At 42.9% G+C, this 24531-nt stretch overlaps 1 protein-coding gene across 1 annotated transcript; it reads right to left on the reverse strand.

Annotated features, from left to right (window-relative positions):
- Positions 1-716: 716 nt before the first annotated feature.
- On the reverse strand, positions 717-3790 carry chac2 (ChaC, cation transport regulator homolog 2 (E. coli)). Its single transcript, XM_037464142.2, has 3 exons — positions 3439-3790; positions 3182-3217; positions 717-1501 (listed from the first exon to the last, which is right to left on the reverse strand). Exons 1-3 carry the CDS (start codon positions 3571-3573, stop codon positions 1106-1108), a joined length of 567 nt encoding a protein of 188 aa, XP_037320039.1. The 5' UTR covers positions 3574-3790; the 3' UTR covers positions 717-1105.
- Positions 3791-24531: the final 20741 nt, after the last annotated feature.

The following is a 24531-nucleotide window of genomic DNA, read 5'->3' on the forward strand; positions in this document are numbered from 1 at the left end:
ACATGTTGTGACATACAACATATTCATGTAATACAGCCCGTTGTCTTGTATTGTAAAATAGCAAAACTGTGATTTCCATTAAATAAATTGCAAACTGCATCATTTCTAAAATGAGATGTATTCTATTTCAGAGAGGAAGAATAAGTGTGATACGCCGCATGTTTGATCATTATTTCATACCGCATCAAAGTATCTGCACAGAGACCAAGGTCCACCATAGCAGAGAAGGTTTTCTTTGCGCAGACAGTTTTTAGTTATGTTCTACAGATGCTGCTACAAACCACAGCCAATAAACACTAAATAAACTTGATATGTGTGTGTGTGTGTGTGTGTGTGTGTGTGTGTGTGTGTGTGAGAGAGAGAGAGTGATAAAGAGAGACAGGGTCACAGATAGCTGTCGCCCGCGCATGCAGTGCTGCTGTCTTTGACACATTCACTGCGCAAAGACATACTCTGGACAAATAAGAATTAAACTAGTAACTACAATCTATAATGAAGAGGGTGGACTCGTGTGACTGTACACTACCTGCAAGTGTGATAACTCTAGTATGATGATGCCTGCCCTGAATCTTCATCACATTACAGAGACAGAGAGCAAGGATGTTTACTAGAGGAAGTGTATGTCCAGGAAGTTATGGGTTCCACTTTTTAACAAAATAAACCTGCTGTAATTGGAATATTGGCTCAAATATTTCACCCACGGTGCACATATACATCGCAAACACAATGTTTTTACTTCTCCGTTTTTATTTCTTTGTAAAGAAAACGACCGATTATTTGATGAAGATGTGTTTACTCACAATATATTTATACAAAACGTTAATCGTTTGCTCTGTTCTATATTGTTGACATTGTTCTATTGTAGAGTTGACAAGTCCATTCAAAGAATATTTTTGTAGTTGAAATTGCAGTACCTTTATGTATTTTTATCTTTCAATACATCTTATTTGTGGTCTTTTCTCCACGAGACAAAATGGTGACACTTGTGACAGACTTGTACCTGACAAATACGCTTGTTGACCCCGTGCTTGCCTTAGACCCTGAGATTTGACAAGTACAGCCGATAATATATCATGATCAAGTTATAATGATCATCTAATCATGATCAACCCGTTTGAGTGTGTGAGTGTTTCTGATCGTTGTGTACCCTTTCTCTCACTAAAGTTTCGAGAGAAAACAGATGTGTGTCCGAGTCCTCCGGCAGAATTGTCCTCACAGCATCAGCCAGCTGAAACAGGTACTCTGTGTTTCGCCCACTTGGACCGGTAGAGGCGACGATCTGGTTTGCTATCTCCTCCAGAGGGGCGGGGCCGAGGTAGTCTGGATTGTCATGAGAGCCGATGTAAAGCAGCATCTGGCTGGGCAGAGGAGAAAGTGGCGGACGGGGGTGGAAGGTCACCATGATGACCTGATAACCACCTTTTTCTCTGTAGTCAAGGTAACTCTTCACTTCCTGCTCCCGGCCCGTCGGCAGCTTGTAGGCGACGCCCCAAACGCACGCCTAAAAAACAGGAAAGAAGAAAACGTGTAGTGTGCATCTGGAAGAAAGAATCTAGCCAGGCGGCCATCTCCAGTTCTGACTTGTGAGGCCAATGCCAAAGGGTTTTATTACCTCAGTAAACATGGAAAACGTGAGTTTATTGTGTTAGTTTGCTAGTTTCAAGTCTTCATCAGTACAACATAGTGATCACAACAATGGTCCCATTTAGAGTGAAATAGACCTCAGAGCGGGTGTAGGCTTTGGAGTGTGGCTACCGTGTGTTTGATAGATCACTACCGCTGCCGGAGCCTTACAAGGCAATTCAATTTCACTCCTCCGCGGCCCAAATACGGTCACTTCTGTTCTTAGTTTGCCAAGATGGTGACAGCCAAACGCTGAACCAGAGGATGCAAACATGTCTTAAATGCAGAAATAGAAATATACTAACATTTGTATTGATGTTTATGATTAAAGCTGGCGGCCGTAGACGAAGAGTTTGACCTTATAAGTACGATTTTTGTAATATTCATTAACCACCACTGAATGCGTGTTTTCAAGATGCTTTCCACGTTCTCGCTACAGAAAACACTCTGTATCTCTCAATCACTTTCCCATCAACTGCACAAATGATCTCCCCTCCAAGGTCAGTATACAATACACTGTCCTTTCCTTTGTATCTACTGTATAAGATGCAAATCTCCGTTCCTGAGCAGTAGTACAGCACTCTCTTTCACCTTGTTCAGCATGTGTCTCCCGTCTCACATACTGCTGATATGCCAATAAATTAAATATCCGTATCACTGTGACGATGCACTGTTCCAAAAAGAACAAACATGGTGATTGCAGCTTAAAAATTGTGTTCTATTAAGTAGAATCCCATAAACAATATCTTGCTGTTTACATTAGTTGCAATGCTGGTTTGTCGGCCTCTATGCTGCCAGATTTCTCTTAATTATCCTCAATAAATTACAAGGAGGTTGAAATACGAGCGTCAGCGTTATGAGTCACATGAGATATTGTTTGCTTGTCGTCTTAACATACTAACATACTGTCTTATACAAATATTAAGTTCAGAGAAACCAAGACAAGTATAATTAATATCATGAAGATTTATAATTCATTTAACAGGATATCTACTGAAAAATCTTCATTATAGGTTAGGTATTCAAACAAAAAAGTTGGATTGATGTTTCTTTAAATTATCCTATTTTTTTGTTATTAAAAGGGGGTACGTGTTTTTACTCTACATATATGTGACTTAAGAAAAGAAGAATAGAAACATGAAATCAATTCAGCATCTATTTGGACAAACACAATCTGTAATTTAATTTTTTTTAAGGAATTAAAAAAATGTCCAACCATTTGGCTGAAATTATAATTTGATATAATAGTAAGTTGGAAGAAAATGTATAAAAAACATTTTTGGTCTGTGGATGAATCTAAAACAAACATTTGCTGGCTCCACTCCAATGAGATATTTTGTTGGATTGTTGTTTGTTTGTTTGTTTCGTTATTGTTAGCTCAATAATTTGGGGTTTTGGAGTGTCGGTTGGCCAAAACAAGACTTCTGAAGACGTCACATGATGCTCTTACAATGTGGGAGAGCACTTTTTACTATTTCCTCGACAAAACACTCAAAGGAGAGTGATATGGAAAAGTAACAGACAGTGAGACAGTAAGTTTGGGAGGCTTAGGTCTCACCTCAGGATCCTCCACCAGTGTCACCACACGGCCGGGCTGTGGAGGAAACACTTTAAAAAATCAGCAGATACACACATACCAAAGCCAACAAATAGGGTTATAGTCATTATTAAATAAGTAACTAACCCTATACAAATATCAAACAAAACGTATTGTCAAACCCCTTGCGTGTGCTATGGTCACGAAGCAACTTTAACAGGTAGCGTTAAGCTAGCTGCACAGGTGACCGGGGTCGAAAGATGATAATGTTCACTCACCTTACCCGGTACCCCCCGGTGGTCGGTACTGCCCTGCCAAAACCGGCGAGTAAAGCCTTTTATGTAACCGATTCTTTTTTCCTCGTAAGGAAAGTCCACTTTCCATATGAGCGAGCCGTAACCGAAAACCCACATGATACAACGTAAAGCTAGCCGTTACCGTGACGGTAAAGAAGGACGGTTAAAAGGGAACTGGGGACGCTTGAGTCTGACAAGCGTCTTACAGCGACACCTGTCCCATGTTAGCTGATATGTACACCTGCATCAGTTTAAACTGTAATTTACCTCGGTAGCAACACGCACTTTTGTCAACTCTGTCCAGTCAGTACTAAAATGTTAAGTCATCTGGATTACGTAACTACGGTGAGTTCCGCTCAAGAAGTTTCAGTGTAAAATATGTTGCCATCACATAGCACATATTTTAATAACGTTAATTTACCAATTTCTGTCCCTAGTTCTCGTCACGTTATCATAATGCAATGCTTGATTTTGATTGCATCTTTTTACTTTGACTTGATTTCGTACCACCATGAACTGTTAACGAAATCTTTTACGTTTATTTTGAAGGCAATCAGCATTTCCGGATGTTTCTGTCTTTTTTGGAATAACACTAAATAGAGCGGACAAAGCAAGTTGCTGCTGTCTCACTTAAAAGATCAATGATTATTAATTTAATAATGATTAAGAAGTTGTTGAATGCTACCAGGATAGAAATGTATTGATGTGACTTTGTCCTCGTTTTTAAATGATCTGTGTTAAATTATGATGTGTTCTGAGCTCGTAGAGCATATTTTAGGCTAGCTTTAAAAATGCACCAATTATGTATTTTCAATGTCCAGTTGTGCTTTTACATTTGGTAAAACATGAACTGGAAAAACAACCACAAACACACACATATGCTTTAATTCTTGACACCAGGGGGTGCTGAGTTTCTATTCCCCCCAGTGTTTTATTGTGTGTTCTCACATTCTGCTCCTCATTTATTCTATGTAAGCACTGATTCAGAACCAAAGAAAGTGGACAGCTGCAGTCTGGCCTATATTGTTTGATCCGCGTATAGCAGCCATGTTCATTCTTCTGGGTTATAGCGGGGCCAGTCGGCAAACATTTTATGTAACATACCAGCCTTCCATTTGAAGGGGCAGATAGATGGTTGTAATCCACAACTGGGCGGGAAAATGCTGCTGAGGAGACATGTGCCATAAAGAAAACCTTTTTTTTAAGACACCAGAACCAAACCTGCTGCGATGGAGCCGCCCACTAAAGGTCAGCTCTTGGGAATGTGTGTAAATCTGTGTGAAGCACACATAAAAAAAATGATGTCACTTCCATAATTTAAAGCAGTTAAATACAGCGGTTTCAAATAGTTTATCTTCCCCTTAGAGAAAATGATGAGCCCTTACTACTATTACTAACTATGAACCTCTACACAGACATACAAGCTAAATCCTGCTCCAAATATCTTCAACCACATGCAAACATATTGGTTATCTCCTTTGTTTGTGGATCAACACCACAAAAAGCTTACAAACTTTTCCATGAGGTCACCTTTTGTTCACTACTTGTCTTTGTCAGAACACATTTTTGCAACATAGACATTTCAGGAATATGAACGGACACCTGTTTTTGTCCAATAGATGTGTCACGGTTTGGTCCCTCTTCCTGTTTTAGTTTGAAGTTTCATGTTCCTTGTGGTCCTGGGTTAACTTCACTTCCTGCCTTGTCTTGTGATTGCGTGATTGTCTCCACCTGTGTCCAATCACCTGCACCTCCCTTGTGTATTTAAGCCCTGTGTGCCTGTTGTCCTTTGTCGCGTCATTGTCTAATGTCCCTCGTCGTTGGAGCACGTCTTTGGTTTTGTTTCAAATAAAGAGCACTTGGTTCGAGAAACTCTGCGCTTGAGTCCTCCCTGCAACCTGCCCCAGCCCGATTGTGACAAGATGAGGTTGTTTTAATGATGCAAGATATGCATTATTTACTCTGTTAAATTGGCACAATCTGTTATCTCTTTTTCGGAAGATAGAAAAAAAGATGTTGCAAAAATATGGAGATAACTCAAAAGAAATGAATGTGAACACACTTTATAGTTTAAAAAAATGTGAGAGAAAAAACAATACTACTACACTAATTTCAACCAATTACATTTACTATTGTAATCCATTCTAAATTCTCAGTTTTATCAAAGGAGACAGTTTATCAACATGACATTTCATCAGCGCCGGTATTAACGTTGTTTTTCTCCCACATGTTTTTACTAACTTCAATTTATTCTCATCCTTTCCCAGTACTGCACCTCTTTGTGTTCATTCTCCAACTCCAGGACTTTGGTTAAACCTTCTTGGTGTCACCCTGCACAGTCTTCTGTTCCTTCATTGGGGAAGTGACCAAGAAAGCGACACGCTCCGGCATTTACGTCTTTATACAAGTATTTTTTGTAGATTCCTTTCATTCAAGAAAATCCACATATTTCACTTAAAACATCTTGTTTGATTTTTAAAGAGATAGTCCATTCATTTTACACATCACAGCCAGTTCCCTCTCAGGGAACTCGAGCTGTGTGGAAACGCTGTGGGAACGCCCCTGCGTGACCGCATCATGAAGCACGTGTGAAATCTAACCAATGGCGAGCTGGTACGTCATTGGCGGGCGATGCCAAGACCAGGAAGCTATAAAGATAGCCGAAGGGCAAGCCCATTCATCTCTCTGTGCCTTCATCAAGTGCGTGTGAGGTTAACTATGGCTGAGTTGCAACGTTTTCTCCAGTGTGCTCCCCCTTGCACCCGTTTCATTACGGGCAAGGACTAGCACACTTTGTGTGTCGTCTGCTTGCAGCTAGCCCTCGAGGGGGCTGGCTGTGGAGATTGCTTTTCTTGGCGCACGCGTCTCTCTCGTCGAGCCCTCTTTGAGGACTCGGCTCGATGAGGCGCGCTCCCCGCGGCTCCGGTCCTGCTCGTGCCGAGGCAGAGCGCCGGTTGTCCTCGTGGGGATCGCAGGTGGACCTCGCGGAGGGTCTCGGGACAGCTGGAGCACTTTCCCGTCCCTTTGCCGCGGGATCAAGGATCTCGTACCAGGTGTCGGAGGCACGCGGGTTCCTCCACCCCAGACGAGACACCGCTCTCACGGTCTTCCAGCTCCGAGGAACTGGACGTGGTGAACGTGGAGGCAGCGAAGGACGAGGACGCGGAGGCGCCTCATTCCCCCGCCGCCGCCCAGGAGCTGCTCGAGGTACTCACTCGAGCCGCTGAGAAACTCAGCATCAGCTGGCCGGCGGAAAAGCAGGAGCCTACTACGAGCAGTAAGTTGCACGAACGGTTTCTGCCTTCCCATAGAGTACCTCCGCGCCGGTGCTTGCCATTTTTCCCAGACGTCCACGCCGAGGTGTCGGCGTCCTGGGGGAAGCCGGTGTCCGCTCGCGTTTACAACCCGCGTACGGCTTTGTATTCGTCACTAGCTATCCGTCACTGTATGACGGATGTATTCGTCACTAGCTATTCGTCACTAGCTATTCGTCACTAGCTATTCGTCACTAGCTATGCCGTGTTGTTTAGGACACCGGTGTTGCCCACCAAGACCCTGAGGACCACCTCGGCGCTGGTGAGCAAAGCTTTTTCGCCGGCAGGGCAGGCGGCTTCCTGCCTGCATACGATGGTGCTTGTCCAGGCGTATCAGGCGAAGCTGCTTGCCGACATGGCTGAGGGGAAGGAGCTAACGCTCGAGGTAGTACGTGAGCTGCGGCACACGGCTGACCTCGCGTTACGAGCCACCAAGGAGACGGCCAAGTCTGTTGGCCGCTCCATGGGAGCCGTGGTAGCCACTAAGAGGCACCTGTGGCTGAGCCAGTCTCTCCCCGTCGACCCTCTGCGGGAGCACCTTTGGCGCGGTCGCGGACAAGCTCCACACGGAGAGGCGGCAGGCTGCGGCGCTCAATGCTTTACTTCCCTGTCGACGCCACGTCCGCGGGGCTGCTCAAGGGCAGCCCCGGCCATCGTTAAGCTCGCATCACCTGGCGCAGCAGGAGAGTGTCGCGCTACGTGCACCCCCTCGCCGAGGCTGGGCCGCAAAACGGAACTTTCAGATGGGGCCTTCACGTGGCAGGGCGGGTCTGAGGATGGCCGCCGCCGCCAAGAAGGCTTCGTCCAACGGCCCTGACGCCATTGCTACCAGGGCCCGGAGGGTGATCCTCACCGGGGGGGGGTCAGGGTTTCACCAGGGTGCTCCCACCCCCCCGGTACTTTCCAGGAGTCCGGCTGCTGTCCCCGCCGTCGTTTCAGGGCACGGCCGGCCCCAGCGAGTGCGAGCCCGAGGGCCGTTTGCCCCCTCCAAGGAGGGTTCCTCTACTAGACCAGCGCTTCCCTGCCAGTGCGCTGTTACAGGGCGCTGCGTCTGCAGACCCAAGACTTCCAGAGACCTGCCTCGAGGGGCTGGTGCCCCTGAGAGAGTTTCTGCGAGAGTGGCGAGCCCTCCCCAATGTATCTCAATGGGTCCTGCGTACAATCGACAGGGGTTACGCCATCCAGTTCAGGTGGCGGCCGCCTCGATTTGGAGGGGTGCTACCCACAGTGGTGGACCCCTAGCAGGCTCTGGTAATGGAGCAGGAAGTGCAGGCTCTGCTGCAGAAAGGAGCTATAGAACGAGTTCTACCTCCATGCAGAGAGTCGGGCTATTACAGCCGCTACTTCATTGTTCCAGAGATGAATGGGGGTTTGCGTCCGATACTAGATCTACGCCGGTTGAATCGCGCAGTCACGAAGTTGAGCTTCAAGATGCTCACTCTCAAACAGATCGCGGCACAGATCAGGTCCAAGGACTGGTTTATCACGATAGATCTCTAGGACGCCTACTTTCATATACCCATCCTCCTACAAAACAGGAAGTTCCTGAGGTTTGCTGTTACGTCCCCTGACGTTATAGTGATTGTGCATGTGCTGGTGATGCGGTTTATATCCCAGGGTACCTAAACCAGGGTGCAGACGCCCTGTTGAGACAGTGGCCGAGGCCCGGGGAGTGGAGACTCCACCCCGAGGTGGTGGAGCTCCTGTGGAAACACTTCGGTCATGCCGAGGTAGACCTATTTGCCTCCAGAGAGACGACTCACTGTCCTCTGTGGTTCTCCCTCACGCATCCCGCCCCGCTGGGGGTGGATGCGATGGTGCAGGCGTGGCCGAGGTCACGCCTTTCCCCGGGTAGCTCTGCTCCTAGGGGTTCTGGAGAGGGTCCGTCAGGACGGCGTCAGTCTACTGTTAGTAGCCCCGTTCTGGCCGGCCAGAGTATGGTTCGCGGACCATATTTTGCTCCTCGCAGATCCTCCCTTGGAGATTCCCATCAGGGCGGACTTACTGTCACAAGTGTCGGGGTCCATCGTTCACCCCCGCCCGGAGCTATGGAAACTACCTTGTCAGTAACTTCATAAAACTCATTTAAATTATTATACGCCGCCTCTTTGCTACACGCAGCTGTCGCGTTCAAGAGTTCATGTACTATCGTTCAATGAACGCGTTCAGGCACAACACTGGCTGCGCCCATGGGTTGCCACAACACATTAACTATAGTGGTGTCCAAAAAAGGTTTGGTTTATTTCTATTTGGTTCTACGTGTAGGCAAGAACCAACAACGCATTTTGTTAGGTAAAACAACTATGTTACATAACTTATGGAGGTGGTAATAGTTAAGTACACTACACAACTTAGGTACCAAAAGGTAAGAATATATGTTAACTTTTGGTTTCACACAAAACATCTACAGCTTTATCCTGTTTCTAAATCATCTATCTACACTTCTCCTCACGTAGCCTTTGTTGCTGTTGACAAAGCATCACCTGAGTTCCTTAGTGGCAGTCCTGCATGAGTTGGCTCAAATTTACCTGGGTTAAATACAAATGACAGTGCATTACTTTCTACAAGTATAAGTACGAACATTGAACAAGAACAGCTTGACAAGGGAATAAAAATATGAACACATCGGTTCAGTTCCCCATTTTCATATTGGTTGCTTTCAAGTCCTTCATAGTTACGGAAGAACAATGCAACATTTTAAGTGTGCCCCTTTGAGACAAGGCACACTGCCCAAGTCTGTTTTGTCTGAATGGGTTTTCTTGTTATATTTGTATTGCAGCAGTATTCTCTTTAATCCAGTTATATCATGCATTGCTGCATAGGGCCGTCAACATCCACAAAACTTTTGTTGAAGGTTATTTAAGAAGTTGAGACTGGCCATTAATAATTTTTTTTATCGTTATTGCTCAATAAGCTATTACTCCTTTACACATGGTTGTTAGGTCCATAATACGGCATTTTCAAAAATTATTTTTTCCTCCAACAACCTGCATGCAAAAAAACCTTTCCAAAGGTCTCCTCTATACCGACTCACTCTAGCACCAGAGGTTACAAAATAATACAAAATAAAACTTTTGAACTTCTGACTCCATCTCAGCAGCTATAGTGAGAAATTAAACGACAGTCATGTACAGAGCAGAGTTGAGTGAGCCGTTTCTTGCTCTGAGGCCTCGGACTGTTTGATCCTGAACTCCTGAGACGTCCTTCTCAGGCTCACACATCTATCAGCACTGTTGTACTTACAGTGGAGTGTGATTCAACTTTGGGTATAGCAGCTGCCAGCTGCTAATACTGATGCGAAGGACTGTAAGATAAGAAAGTAATTATTAGCAAGTCAATATTATCTATTTTGACTCTGTTTTCACACAGACTGCAAAAAATGAATCCGTAAAAATGTTGGACAAGTACAAGCATGGAATAATTAGAATAACAGAATAAGAATCATGTTAGCTTTGCAAAACTGATATTCGTCCTGTGTCAATAATGGAAATTATGACGAAATAGACGGTTTAATGGATGATAAATGCTGTGTTGTCCTTTGCCTTAGCAGCGACAAGAGCAGCGACAAGAGCCGAACAGATGGAGTACAGGTTTCTGCCGCAAAAAAAATCCAGACATAAGCCAGCATGTGTCAGAAAAACTCTCTTAAATGACATGGTAACAATAAAATTAAAGAAGTTACGGTAATGTGCACTATTCTATAATGTTTTTTTTTTAGACGTAAGTTAGAATTATTGCTAATCTTGATTTGTTTTAAAAATGAACCACAGGCTACTTTACCTCATTGACTGATAACACAATAGTAGGCTGAAACCTCTGTCAGCAATGCACTCAAACATTACTCACTTTTCCTCATTTAATTACTTAGATAAATTAAATTGGGGTCATTGTAACCTCTTGAAAAGGTGTCCAATCATTAAATGCACATTTTTTATTCTTGCTGCATATAGGGAGCCACTACAAAGATGCTTTCCTCACTTGGAACTAACATTGCTGATGGGATTTGAGGATTTTTTCCCCCAAAACTGGTATAAATAAGGCTTAAGTCCAGTTGCTGCAATGGAAACTAATACCCTAAAGCTTCCTCAAGCTTAACCAAAGTATATAACAAAGTGTATAACTTTATCAGCATGTTAGAGTGAGAACCATGAAGTGTTATAGGACACTGATCAGAAGAGACATTTCCTTTGCTATTTATTTGCTGATGGATTGCCCAGTTGAAAATTATCCATCTCGACAGAAGCAGAATATGTGGCAGATGTTATCCACGGGATGTGTGGAATGTAAACGATTCTTTAATCTAAAATATGAAAAAGTAACAATCCCACCACTCAAGTCATAAGCATTTATCTGGGCACTATGGGTGTTTGTAGATAATGCAGTGCCAATCCATCCAACATTTGTCCGGGCTAAGAATGCCCAAAATGTCTGCCTTGTGGTGGCATTGCAGGAAAAGTCATGTGGAAATGAATTGTATACATTGATAGTTCTTGAGATACTTCATTTTGTAATTGAGTGGTTGACCGACCAAATTTCAGGCTCACGTTAGATCGGCATTGCAGAATTAGTACTATTTAGCCACAACTTAACAACTGGCTTCAAAATAAAGTCTTATGACTACGCCGACATAAGTTTGGGATTGGAAATAGAACAGCCTCAAGTCTCTCAAGGTTTAAGAGCAGAGATGAGTCAAAGTCAGAGCTGGTGGACAGCTGGCTCGGAGTCGAAATGGAGTCAGGGCCAAAGTGGAGTCATGGACATTTCAGAGCAGAGCCGCTGTTGGCACCAATCCGGCACAAGAGCCACAGAGGAGATGGAGCCCAGATTGAGCCTGAAACCTTTTGAGCAAAGCTGGAGCTGATTCCCATCCTGGAGATGAGTAGGAGTTGATGTCAGAGAGGGAGTCTCGCTTTTACCGAGGAAGCAGGAGCTGATGACGAAGAAGATGATGAGTGGAGTCTGAATTGCGTCAGAGTGGAACCAACCGGATAATTGCTGGAGAGGAGCCAGCGTAAAGCTGCTGGTGTTTGCAGTGGAGGCAGGCAGAGAACTGGAGGGAGGAAGGAGAGAGGAGTTGGAGAGGTGTAAAAGACTTATGAAGGTTTTCTTCCTTCCTTTCACCATTGTATTCCTTTGCTTATATTAAGAATGTTTTGAATTCAAAGGCAGGGAATGGTGTGTAGCTACCAAAAGAATGGGTCTGTCAGTGAATATGTTGAGCTTGGCAGGTGAAGAGGACTAATTTTTTATATAATGAAAGTGAGTATGTCACTTTGGCTGGAGGGAGAACATTTTGCTCTGGACACTCGAGAGACTCACTGGCTTCTGATCGCCGGAGAAAAGAACATTTTCTTATTTATTGCGGTAAATATTGTTATCTGCTGTTCTTGTTCAGACCTAAAACCTTAAAGCTTAAAAGCAAACCAGTCATTAATATACTTTTCAAATGAAGTAATTTACTGTATAGTAGATGGCTTTGAGCCATTTTGAATGGCAGTTTTGTCCTTTTGTTCTTGATCAAACTATATCCCTCTTGTTTTTCCCCCAATGTACAATGTATTTCTTTGAACTGAAAAAATAACATGAATTGGTTTCTCTTTGTTGATATTTTTCTCAGCTGTTCACCTTACCAACTAAAAAAATGACCAGAATTTCCCTTTCTAATAAGTATTCATCAAAAGTTCTTCGCCACCTCCAAAAAGACCATCTATGTTTGTGTGTTTTGGGAAAGGATTGACCCGCATGACTTTGGTAACCCTCTGACTCTTTCTTTTTACAATCTCAATGTCAATGTGATTGGCGACAGACGTTGGTGCAGACGTTCACGTTCCCCAGGATAAATTGTTATTGTTGGGGGAAAATGTTATTTATGCATACTGTTGTCTTGGTTTTTTGTGACCTCCTACATTTATGATGACTGTTATCATAGCAGGAAACACAGTTATCCCCATTTATGGTATGTGCATCTTTTCTTCTAATGAAAGTACTGATCACTGGGATACTGAGATGGGGGAGGAAGGGGTGGAGGGGTGAATTTCTTTACCATATGCTTTCCTTCCATATTCCCTCATACGGTGTTCTGGTCCCCTTCCTTGTATGGTGTTGTCCTGCGGTTTGGGCACTGTCGAGCTCCGATGGGTTTTAATAGCTTCTCTTTACACCAAGAAGCTTGTCAGATCTTCCTGCTCCTCTAATGGAGAAGAACGATCTGTCCCTTTTCACCTGAATTGAGTCATTGGACTGTCTGTACATACAGCTTGTGTTGAATGTTTCTGTATTCTTTGATTATTCTATATTCAAGTTAGTAATAAATACTTCATCACAAACAAGTTTAAGATACTTTTGATTTCTCACAAGGACATTATCCACTAATTTCCACCACAGTTATCACTTTGATCCCGCAACTTTTCATCTCACTCCAGAATCAGGTCAAAATGTTCATTTGTCCATAAAGTCTTTTTCAGTCTTACATCCTTCCTTCCTTTAGCCTCATTTCATGTTGTACTGTTTCCTCAAACATAAGTCAGAGAGAAGAGATTATATAAAAAGTGAGAAAATGCTGCATGTTGTCAGTCATCCCAACCCAGTCTCCAAAAAAAGCGTGAAATGGCTACGTTGGTCCACCGTGATAAACGTAGTCATGTTACGTTTTCCCCCAAAATAACGTTACTATGTTACGTTTCTTTTGGCCCATTCATTTACATTGCTTTGCAAATAGGTCACGTGACTATCAAGTTTCCCGGTAGCGAAAAGAAAAACATGGCGGACGGTCAGCATAATCTCCGTGAAAAACACAATATTTTAAGAAAGCATCAGCATTTGTATGCATTTCGATGGCATTTCTAGCGAGAAGTATGCGTTATTCTTTCATAATCTTCTATCAGAGACTGTAGAAGACCTTCCGTTTATTCGTTTCTGCGAAGATTTGAGTGTCCCTTTGGCAAAGCGTGGCTACGCAACGCCTTTAACGGCGCATTATTAAAAAAACACTTCCAGTGGGGGCGTTACCGTAAAGAGGCGTTCAGCCTTAAAGCCACTAATCGCCAAACAAAACAAACTCAAAGCACTCGAATCACATTATGACTTTTTAAACATAAATTCCGTTATTTTTATGAGTTTTCAATGAAAGAATGCATCATTTCCGGGGGTAGGCATGCCCGGGACATCCCGAATTATGGGCAATTTTGATTTGTCCAGCTTTTTGACAGCTCCAGTCCCGACTTCCAATCACAGCCTCCTAAATCAATGACGCGCCTAAAACTCTCGGATCGAACATTACGTCTTGTTTACATGGGAAAGGGGGGCGGGGCTTCGCCCTCAGAGCGGAGCGTCATTTCTCGCTCCACACGTCTCCTCTTTTTACTGGCCAGGAAAACGGGCGATCTATCCCACGTGGGTCTGGCTCCATTCCATTGGCTCTGACGAATCCATAGAGAGGCGGGACTTATAATTTGCCCGGCAAACGGAGAGATTTGAGCTGCATTGCTTCCACTGTGCGTGAAGTGGCCGTGAGGCCTCCACTAAAGTCTCTCTCTATTTGTTCTGCTTTACTCAATAAAAGTAAAACCTTTACAGATATACTGTCCACACACTAGGCTAACATAATGGAGACTTCCAGGCTTCGTCCTTTATGTTTTATGGGGATAAAGCCCCTGTAAGTAGTTTTTTCCCAAGCAAATCTGAGTTTCTTCTTTTTTTGTGTGTCCCATACAAATATCAAAATATATATACTGATTTTCACATCCAAACACACTCACTTATGTTCCCTTTTATCATGACAACAAGAAATTTCAAGATATACCTTTTGCTTTCATAAATCATACAGTTTTAGTGTGTAAATGCCCAGCAGTGTACGGTCCGAGGGCCCCTATCGGGCCACTTGTTAGATGGGTTTGATGGGTTACCGACTAAAATATATGCCCCCACCCCCTAACTTGATTTAGGTCTGTTGCCTCAGGGTAACTTGTAAATATAATAAGTCAAACAAGCAATGTAAGCATTAAGAAAGTAGTGCATTTTGAGCACATTAACCACAAATGGATTCAAACATAAATTCAAAAATATTAAACAAAGAAATGAAATGACCAACACTGTATGTACAAAATCCACATACAAAACATGTAAACTTAAAGGGCTTGTTTGTGTCAAATTTTATGGCATACACATTCAACTGGCCTACAATAACCTGAAGAATGTCTTAAAATACTGAAGGGGGGGACATGATATCATTAGAAATGTTATGCCAGAGGGAGCACAGAATGTATTGTGGGGTGTTCAACAAGGAGGATTTTCAACCTCTACTATGTCTCCATCCTCATCTTGATCGACAGACTCACTGTCACTATCATCAGACATGCGTTATCCTAGTTTTAGTGTGTAAATGCAATTTCCAGCATGAGACCTAAAAAACGCCTACAGGAATAAAAGGGTTAAACCAGATACAACTTGCTTGTTTGACTTATTTGACTTATTATATTTACAAGTTTCCCTGAGGCAGTTAGGGGGTGGGGGCATAAATTTTAGTCAGTAACCCATCCAACCCATCTTAAAACTCAGTCGAAGGAGTCTAACGCCGGAGTCACAGGGTGCAACAAAACTCTGTAGTGAAAAAAGTGAAGGCCGAGGCATGCTGGGTGAGGTGCGATCCCGGCCCTTTTGGGACAGTGTTGTGCCTGAACGCGTTCATAAACTTGTTGATATTTTGGGCGAACGTGAACTCAACGTACTGTATTAATGCCCGATGAACGTCACTGTTCTCGTTCATTCTGGTGTCTATGAACGGCGCGTTCGTTCAGCTTAATGTTCAATGGGGTACCAGATTTCTATAGAAAACACACCATAAACGCGCATTAATAAGTGTAGCAAAGAGGCGGCGTATAATAATTTTAAAGAGTTTATGAAGTTACTGACAAGGTCGGTGAGGATGGGAGGAATCTGACCTTTCTTTGCAAACATTTGCACCTTAATGATTACTGTCCTGTTTTTCTTTTAATAATTCCTTATTTAAAAAAGACCATTTAAGCAGCATGTGTTTGAGAATGTAGTGTAGGGGTAAACTCTGCAACTGCTGCTAGTGTGGAGTGAATAGACAGCAACATAGCATCAAAGAATCATTAGGGAAATGCTGTCCCCTCAATGCTAATGTAAACCCTGGTTGGATAAGGATTCAAATTGGATAAGAAGATTAAATCTGATGCATAGCTTCAGTGTTAAAACTGATAAAATAATTGCTGTCTGTGGTTCTGGGCTGTGGCAATAATTTAAAAAAAAAATAGCTCGCAGCAACGTATGGAAAAAAAGAACTGAACTAGTTCATTTTTTGGAACCGTGAACTTAGTTCAAATATTTTGAATTATGAACTGAACTAGTTCCTTTTTAAAATTTGTAAACTAAACTTTGAACTAGTTAATGTAGAAAGTAAACTTTCCCAACACTGGCTATAGGACCCCGGAAGATGATGAACTATGCCTGGGAAGGGCGAAGCCATGCCGGTACGAGCATGATGTGCAAATTAGTCGTCAGATCAAAGTATAGTAGTGATAGACTAATCGAACCATCTAACAAGTGGCCCGATAGGGGCCCCCGGACCGTACACTGCTGGGCATTTACACACTGTATGATTTATGAAAGCAAAAGGTATATCTTGAAATTTCTTGTTGTCATGATAAAAGGGAACATAAGTGAGTGTGTTTGGATGTGAAAATCAGTATATATATTTTGATATTTGTATGGGACACACAAAAAAAGAAGAAACTCAGATTTGCTTGGGAAAAAACTACTTACAGGGGCTTTATCCCCATAAAACATAAAGGACGAAGCCTGGAAGTCTCCATTATGTTAGCCTAGTGTGTGGACAGTATATCTGTAAAGGTTTTACTTTTATTGAGTAAAGCAGAACAAATAGAGAGAGACTTTAGTGGAGGCCTCACGGCCACTTCACGCACAGTGGAAGCAATGCAGCTCAAATCTCTCCGTTTGCCGGGCAAATTATAAGTCCCGCCTCTCTATGGATTCGTCAGAGCCAATGGAATGGAGCCAGACCCACGTGGGATAGATCGCCCGTTTTCCTGGCCAGTAAAAAGAGGAGACGTGTGGAGCGAGAAATGACGCTCCGCTCTGAGGGCGAAGCCCCGCCCCCCTTTCCCATGTAAACAAGACGTAATGTTCGATCCGAGAGTTTTAGGCGCGTCATTGATTTAGGAGGCTGTGATTGGAAGTCGGGACTGGAGCTGTCAAAAAGCTGGACAAATCAAAATTGCCCATAATTCGGGATGTCCCGGGCATGCCTACCCCCGGAAATGATGCATTCTTTCATTGAAAACTCATAAAAATAACGGAATTTATGTTTAAAAAGTCATAATGTGATTCGAGTGCTTTGAGTTTGTTTTGTTTGGCGATTAGTGGCTTTAAGGCTGAACGCCTCTTTACGGTAACGCCCCCACTGGAAGTGTTTTTTTAATAATGCGCCGTTAAAGGCGTTGCGTAGCCACGCTTTGCCAAAGGGACACTCAAATCTTCGCAGAAACGAATAAACGGAAGGTCTTCTACAGTCTCTGATAGAAGATTATGAAAGAATAACGCATACTTCTCGCTAGAAATGCCATCGAAATGCATACAAATGCTGATGCTTTCTTAAAATATTGTGTTTTTCACGGAGATTATGCTGACCGTCCGCCATGTTTTTCTTTTCGCTACCGGGAAACTTGATAGTCACGTGACCTATTTGCAAAGCAATGTAAATGAATGGGCCAAAAGAAACGTAACATAGTAACGTTATTTTGGGGGAAAACGTAACATGACTACGTTTATCACGGTGGACCAACGTAGCCATTTCACGCTTTTTTTGGAGACTGGGTTGGTCATCCAGTGTTAATATACTGTATAAAATAACAGGTGTCAAGTGGTACAGCGGACTGAGCAAATAAAGTCTTGGTTAATTATGAAGGCTTTTGAGTTGTTATAGCGATCGGTAACTATAATAATGAATGAGTCTGACTATTATGTTTTCTACAATAAGCATGTATATCATTTTACCAGTCCTGAGTATCTAGGAGACATAATCACTCAGAGAAATGTTTGAAATGTCATTCTTACATGCTTGCTTTGTGGCTGAGCGTTAGCCATTTTGTTGAAAAAGTGCTTTTTTGTCGGACTCAGTTTAGCTGCTTCCCCATGTTTCAAGTCTTTATGCTAATCATCTCCTTTCTGTTATATTACACAATACTTGGTTGGCTCGGCGTTGGTTGGACTGGTAAGGTTTAGGCACTAGGAGTCAGACTGGTAAGAATATGAGGGTAACCTAATTGTCATAGCATGATTATTTTATCATCTTTTTTGATAGCTGTAGCTAGCTTTGGTTTGGCTTTAGTGTATTTGTACGACAATTTGGTATCTATCATATAATCTAATTCTTGGCAAGAGAGTCAATAAAAACATTAAGACATTCCTCAAAAGATAAATAAAAAGGCATCAGTGAATCTGAATTAAATAGGTTCTTTATTTTCTCTGAGTATTTAGACACATTTTGACATTTACATTATCTGTAATTTAAAATGCATTCATGCACCATCTAGGACCCATTACCATTTATAGACTCCCTTTCTTTCAACACACCATCTCCCCTTTTGTTTCATTTTATTGTGACAGCGTGCGTTATAAGCGAAGGGGAGGCACAAATGGAAGTGAACCAGTATGTGGCTTGAAGAGATGAGGTGGCCATGACTGTGTGATGTGTTGGATTGGAAATTTAGCAAGGCCACCAGGGGAGGTAATTGTTTTCCAGGGATCGCAAGGGTTACATGGAAAAGCTAAGGCAAGCAAGAGGAAATGAGGCTGGAAACTAGAGAGGGAGGGTATGATCAGGTTAGCAACATAAAGAAACGTCTTCTCCTCCTCTTCTTCTTCTGTCATTTGTATCACTCTGTCCCTCCTCCTCTTCTCCTCCTGTTATCAGATAAGTGAGGACATCTTCTTTTCTAAAGGTGCTACTAGACATTTACAATAGTGTGTTCATGTGTGGGCCTGTTTGTGCATGTGTGTGCGTGTGTTTTCATGACAGTTATGGGAGCTTGTCATCATGCTCCTCTAGATCAATGGAGCGCAGTTGCCTAGCAACCTGCTGATAGGGAGGAAGGAGGCGGGGAACAGAGAGGGAGAGAGGCACAAGATTAGAGAAGAGAGGTCTAGAGAGGAAAGAGGAGAAGGAAGCGAAGTGGGTGAGATCAACAGCAAAGAATGTTGGGGTTGGATGACAGGAAATAAGACAGCAGAGCTTAGTGTGTCGAATCTGTCTTTGTATGCAGAGGGATAGAGGGGGTGGGGTGATGCGGTGGGAGGTAGTATGTTGAATGTGGATGTGTGAATGCATGAATTGCGCATATATCTGTGAGTGTGTGCAAAAGTGGTTTTGGACTGATGAGTTGATGTTGATCCTATCACACTGAAATACAACATCAAAGCGCTACCATGGTGACGCCAGCAGCGCACTCTCTCTCATTTAGCTGCTGATTTAATTATCTTTATCTTAAAGGGGAAAAAAGTGGTTAAACACATGCATTGGGAGAGAGCGGCGGTGGAGATAAACAGCAGGGAATGAGCAGGAGGAGGGCAGTGCAGGGGGGAGAAGGGGGGGACGCAAAATTGGAGAGGGAATATGGAGGGAGATGGATTTGAACAGGGGGAAATGGGGAGAGAACGTGAAGAAAGAGAAGGGAGGAGTGCAAGGACAAGGTAAATGAAATGAGAGCAAAAGAGAGATGGATGGAAAGAGAGTTTGATTTTCAGGTGTTGGTTGGCCTCATGAGAGATACACTCATATGCTTCAGATCTCCTAGGATATTTACACAGTCTCCCCTTCTCTGCCAGAAGGAAGGTGGAGGAACTGGAGGGGTGAGAAGGGAGGATTGGGTGTCATTAAAAAATAACAGAGGGAGCGAGACAGGGATAGAGAGACAGAGGAATAGCTACAAATCCCAGAAGTATACTCTGTGACTGCGTTAGAATAACATGTGCAAGCAGAGTGGCTGTTAAACTTTATGGAGGATTGAAAATGGTCAATTAGCATCTCAACGATCTCACTGTCATTTGGAAAATTCTCCCCCGTTGTCATAGAAACCCTCCTCTCCCTGCTCACACTTCCTATTTCATGATATCCCTCACTACATTGGCCTAACACAACATACCTTTACACTACTACAGACACACACACACACACGTTGTGTGTGTAATCAATACAAACTACATTGTGTGTACTCTTTGTTGAATGCTGTTTTTCATTAGTTTTATACTAAGCAAAGATGATCCAGACAATACAGCCCATCCAACTTGGACAGTTTGAGGAAGGCCATTTTCAGTTACAAAGCAAGGTCCATAAAAACCTTAACTGGTCTGCATTGATCGTTGACTTCAACCCCATCCATTAAATTTGGGAATAACCAGAGTAGACCTTATCACCCAACATCTGCACTACACCTTGCTAACAGAGCTACGTCTGCAAGTAGTTCAACAGGCCAACTCAAGCTGCACAGCTACATTCCCACTCAAGGCAATCCTCGTCTTCCATGTCACCTAAAAATTCCATTACTCGCTTGCCCTTCGTTTTGGAATTTAGTTTACGTCTTTTCCCATGCAGACCTTTTGTATTTGTACGGGCTTTGGTTGTTAATAACGTTAGTCAAGCCACTATATCTTCCATGATAAGTCAGGATTTATGCCAATTACGTGCACCTCCTAACCAACTCTTTGCTTGCACGTAATGGTAATGGCAACTATTAACTGCATCAAAATATTTTGTTGCATTGTTGTTTGTACACAATTCCAACAGGATCACAACTGTTTCAAAGAAGTGTATTATCAAGAAGGTGTATCATTTTAACAAAGAACCCTATTAACTAGTGACTTTCATACAATTTTCCACAGTTGATGATAGAAATTTAAATGTAATGGTTGGCGTGGATAAAAAACAAAGCTACATGTGCTTGGGTGTCTACATTGTTTTTGCCATAAAATTAATGAAATCCTGTTGTGTTTTACTTGTGATGTTATTGTGTGTGCTTTACAGAGTAAATGTGACCGGGTATGCAGATGTATCAACTAAATATGTCCCTTCCCTTGGTTCTGTTCTCCACTATGTGAACTCCGTATAGCTTCAGGCATTAGGGTGCTTGAGTGTCCCCCATGTGTGCTGTGCAGTTATCATGACATTTCCGAGGGTCACAAGATTAAAGGTTAAAAGGCAAAGGCGACAATGTAGTCCTTGTTACTGGTTTGCTTGTTTATTATCCCCTGTAAAAGTCTGTTCCACTGCACAAAACTGCTGCGACCTTTGACCCTTTACTGTAGGGCATGCGAAGCCGCGGGCTTAGAGTGGCTTCATCGCCTTGACTACCAGCAGGTGCTTGTAGGTCAAGATTTATTGTCATTCTGATGAGCACAGACAAACACTCAAAACTCTGCACATGCACACACACAAAGGTAACTCAGTGGTGCGAGGCCTGATGAGATTTTGATCTTGAGGATTTTTTTTCCCCCATTTGGCCACATTGAGCAAGAAATCGCCTCACACATGTTCTCCCCTCTCATTCAACCTCTTCACCCTCACTCACGAGCACAGTGGGACCGGCTTTGTTTGGCTCTTGTCGGTCACTCTCCATCTGCTGGTCAGATGATCAATACTAATGCCTGGTGAGAGTTCTAATGACACACAGATCTATACACAGATGGACAGCGTGTTTTCTTCTGTGCCCGTGCACTTGTGTGAGCGGCCATGTGTGCATGTTTGTGCACATGAGCTAATTTTATTTGTGTTTAGAAATTGCAATTCTTTGATGAGGACAGCTCGGTGCTATTGTTATAAATGAGAGTAAGATTGCAGGGAGGTGACCCCTACTGCCTCACACACACAGACACACACACACACACGTACGTATACACACATGCCCACGTGGCTGTTTGCACTATTGGCAAGTAGAATTAGTAAATGTATGAGCTACACAGAAACTCATTACAACACGATTAGAGACAAACCTCCTATTTAATCTCATTTAGAAAAGGGTGGTTGCCTGTCAAACACCACACACACACTGACTCACTTATGCACATGCACAGATACACCCATTCTACTTACACAAAGACCAACATCTCTCTAAGCAGGGGTGTGTCTTTGACTCGTAAAATGATAGACTTACATAATTATATGGTCTCAGCGCTGTGTAAGTACGGTGTTTAAAATGACACAGAAACTATTCTATATGCATTTATCACCACTGTTTGCCATTTCAAAACTGTGATTTCTCCATATGTGGCACCCACCTCAGCGCTACTTGTCACCCCTCACAGCATGAACCAGGTAAACCTTGCGGTCTCCAGCTCAGCTCCAAACACTGTGGCACAAACCGACATAAATGCAAGCGCAAAATATGGATGCACAAACACACGTACCCACTGGATGCTGACAGATGGGTTTTTATTTTGGGCCGAACATTTTCTCTGCTCACAGTTCAGACACATACGCACAAAAAACCAAATATGTATACACACCCAGGCACATACACATACACAGTGACCTTCTCTCTGCTGAGTAGGCAAAGAGTCAGGGGTCACTGCCTGCTGTCAGCCTGTCAGAGAGAGCAAGGGAGAGGGGAAGTGAGAAGAAGCAGAGGAACAGCAAACACAGTTGGAGGAACGTTCAGAACGGAGCTCCTCTGCCTCATCATTCAATAAAGACTAATGCAATCAGAGGCGGCCCATATCTGTCACCGTTAACGTTGGCTGATAGAGTCGCAGCAATTTAAAATGCTCATTGTATAATGCATTTTCCTGTGCCTCTTACAGACTGATGATGCATCACATCACGCCTTGATGGCTCTTGCAGAAACAGATAACTTGCTCTGCAGCATGCTGAATTAGGCCTCCATTATGCCTGGACACTTCGCTCATTGTTATCTAAATCGGCTACAAAGTTTCATTCCATAATCTATTAAAAAAAAAAAAAAGTTACCCAAAGTTCACTGCTCTCTCTGTCAGAATCATTACACATAATTATCTCCTCTATTATGATTTCGTCAAGCAAAAGCAATGCTTCTACAAGAGGCCTCAAAGTATATCCGTTACTTGAGCAAATCGCTTTCTGAAAATGGATTGTATTTTTTCAAAGTGAATTTATACCCATACATTTATTGGAATAATTATTATATAAGTGCATTTCTTTCAAGATTTAATAAAATACTTTTTCTTTCTACAAATCATTGAAAATCACTTCTTTGCAGTATTTTATTATCACTCTAATAAATCTCTGCATGGGATTTTTACCTTTTCTGTGTCAATGTCAATGAAAACGGGTTTTCACCATAATTTTCCTTCACATTTGTCATTGCACGGGGAAGAGATTGGAAGAACGTTATTATTTGATAATGCAATTTGTCCAAAAGGTCAGCCTGTATGTGGAATTGTTGAATTTAAAGGGGTTTGAGGAGTAGCCGTGGTCAGTCCAATTGGAAACCAGGTGCTGCTGTTGAGATAGTTTCCATAGTAACTCGTCTTCCCCCTCCCAGTTTCATTCTCCCCCACTTCCCTTTCTAACACTCCCCTCACACAAGAGCACACATGGAACAAGACGCACAACTCCATGCTTACACCGGCTGTGGTCATTTCTCTCCAATATCTGTTGCTCAAATCAATTTGAGCCTTCATGTCCCAGCTGTGTGGCCACCTAATATACCATGGCACAACTGTCGTGACGGCTGGTGAAGGCAGGCCTCAAGCGCAGAGTTCAGACAAAAAGTATTTTTTTAATAACTCCAAAAATTGGCCAAAATGCCAACAAAACACAGGCACACTAGGCTTAAAAACACAATGGAGGTGCAGGTGATTGGACACAGGTGGAAACAATCATCAACACTGCAGACAATCACAAGACAAGGCAGGAAGTGAAGTTCGCCCGAAGCAAGAGACATGAAACTACAAAATAAAACAGGAAGAAAGCTCAAACCGTGACAACCATTAAAGCTGCCTCTCTTCCAGCTGCTTGCTTGAGCATATTATATATTAGATATATACAACTATACAAGCAAAGGCGTCCCTCCCACACCTTTAGCCCTCGATCAAGATGAGTGTTTAAGCAATTGTAAAAGGAGGAAAACAAATCTGCTTGCTAGTTTGCTAGTTGAGGCAAAGAAAAGCTCTGTCTGTATGTTTTCGTGTGTTTGCTAATGATTTATGCATGGTGTAAATTTAGTACCAGCATACATCTAGCATGAATATAAATACACGATACATCTGCAAACGTTAGTGCAACACACACACACTGTATGTGGACGCTCTTTGGGGAAGCTTTCATGCAGCCCATTTGGCAATTTGGCTTAAGGGATTTCTTCCCATTGAGCTTCACACAGAGAGGTCAAAGTTCACCCCAGAGGTGTCCGCATACCAGTAGCCTTTAGCACAGTTAACATGCACATGTCACAATGAAAAAGAAAATGGACTTCCCCAAATTGTTGCATCAAGAGAGGCACAGCATTTAATAAAACATCATTGTTGTGAAATTGAGACTTCCCTATATTTGAGCTAAAGGGTCTTTCCAAACCACAATGTATATATGGTGTATTTTTCCATCCATAAATCTAAGATAATGTTCTTTATGTGTAAGTGTGACTGTGAGCGAGACAGAGAGGGCAACTTGTAAAATTCAGAAGGTCCCGTTTCCTTTTAATTTTGTCCTCTCCCCCACCCTACTCTTTACCAAATTGCTGACTTCCTTCCATCG

Source organism: Pungitius pungitius, chromosome 21 (assembly GCF_949316345.1).
Source record: "Pungitius pungitius chromosome 21, fPunPun2.1, whole genome shotgun sequence".
Classification (NCBI taxonomy): Eukaryota; Metazoa; Chordata; class Actinopteri; order Perciformes; family Gasterosteidae; genus Pungitius; species Pungitius pungitius.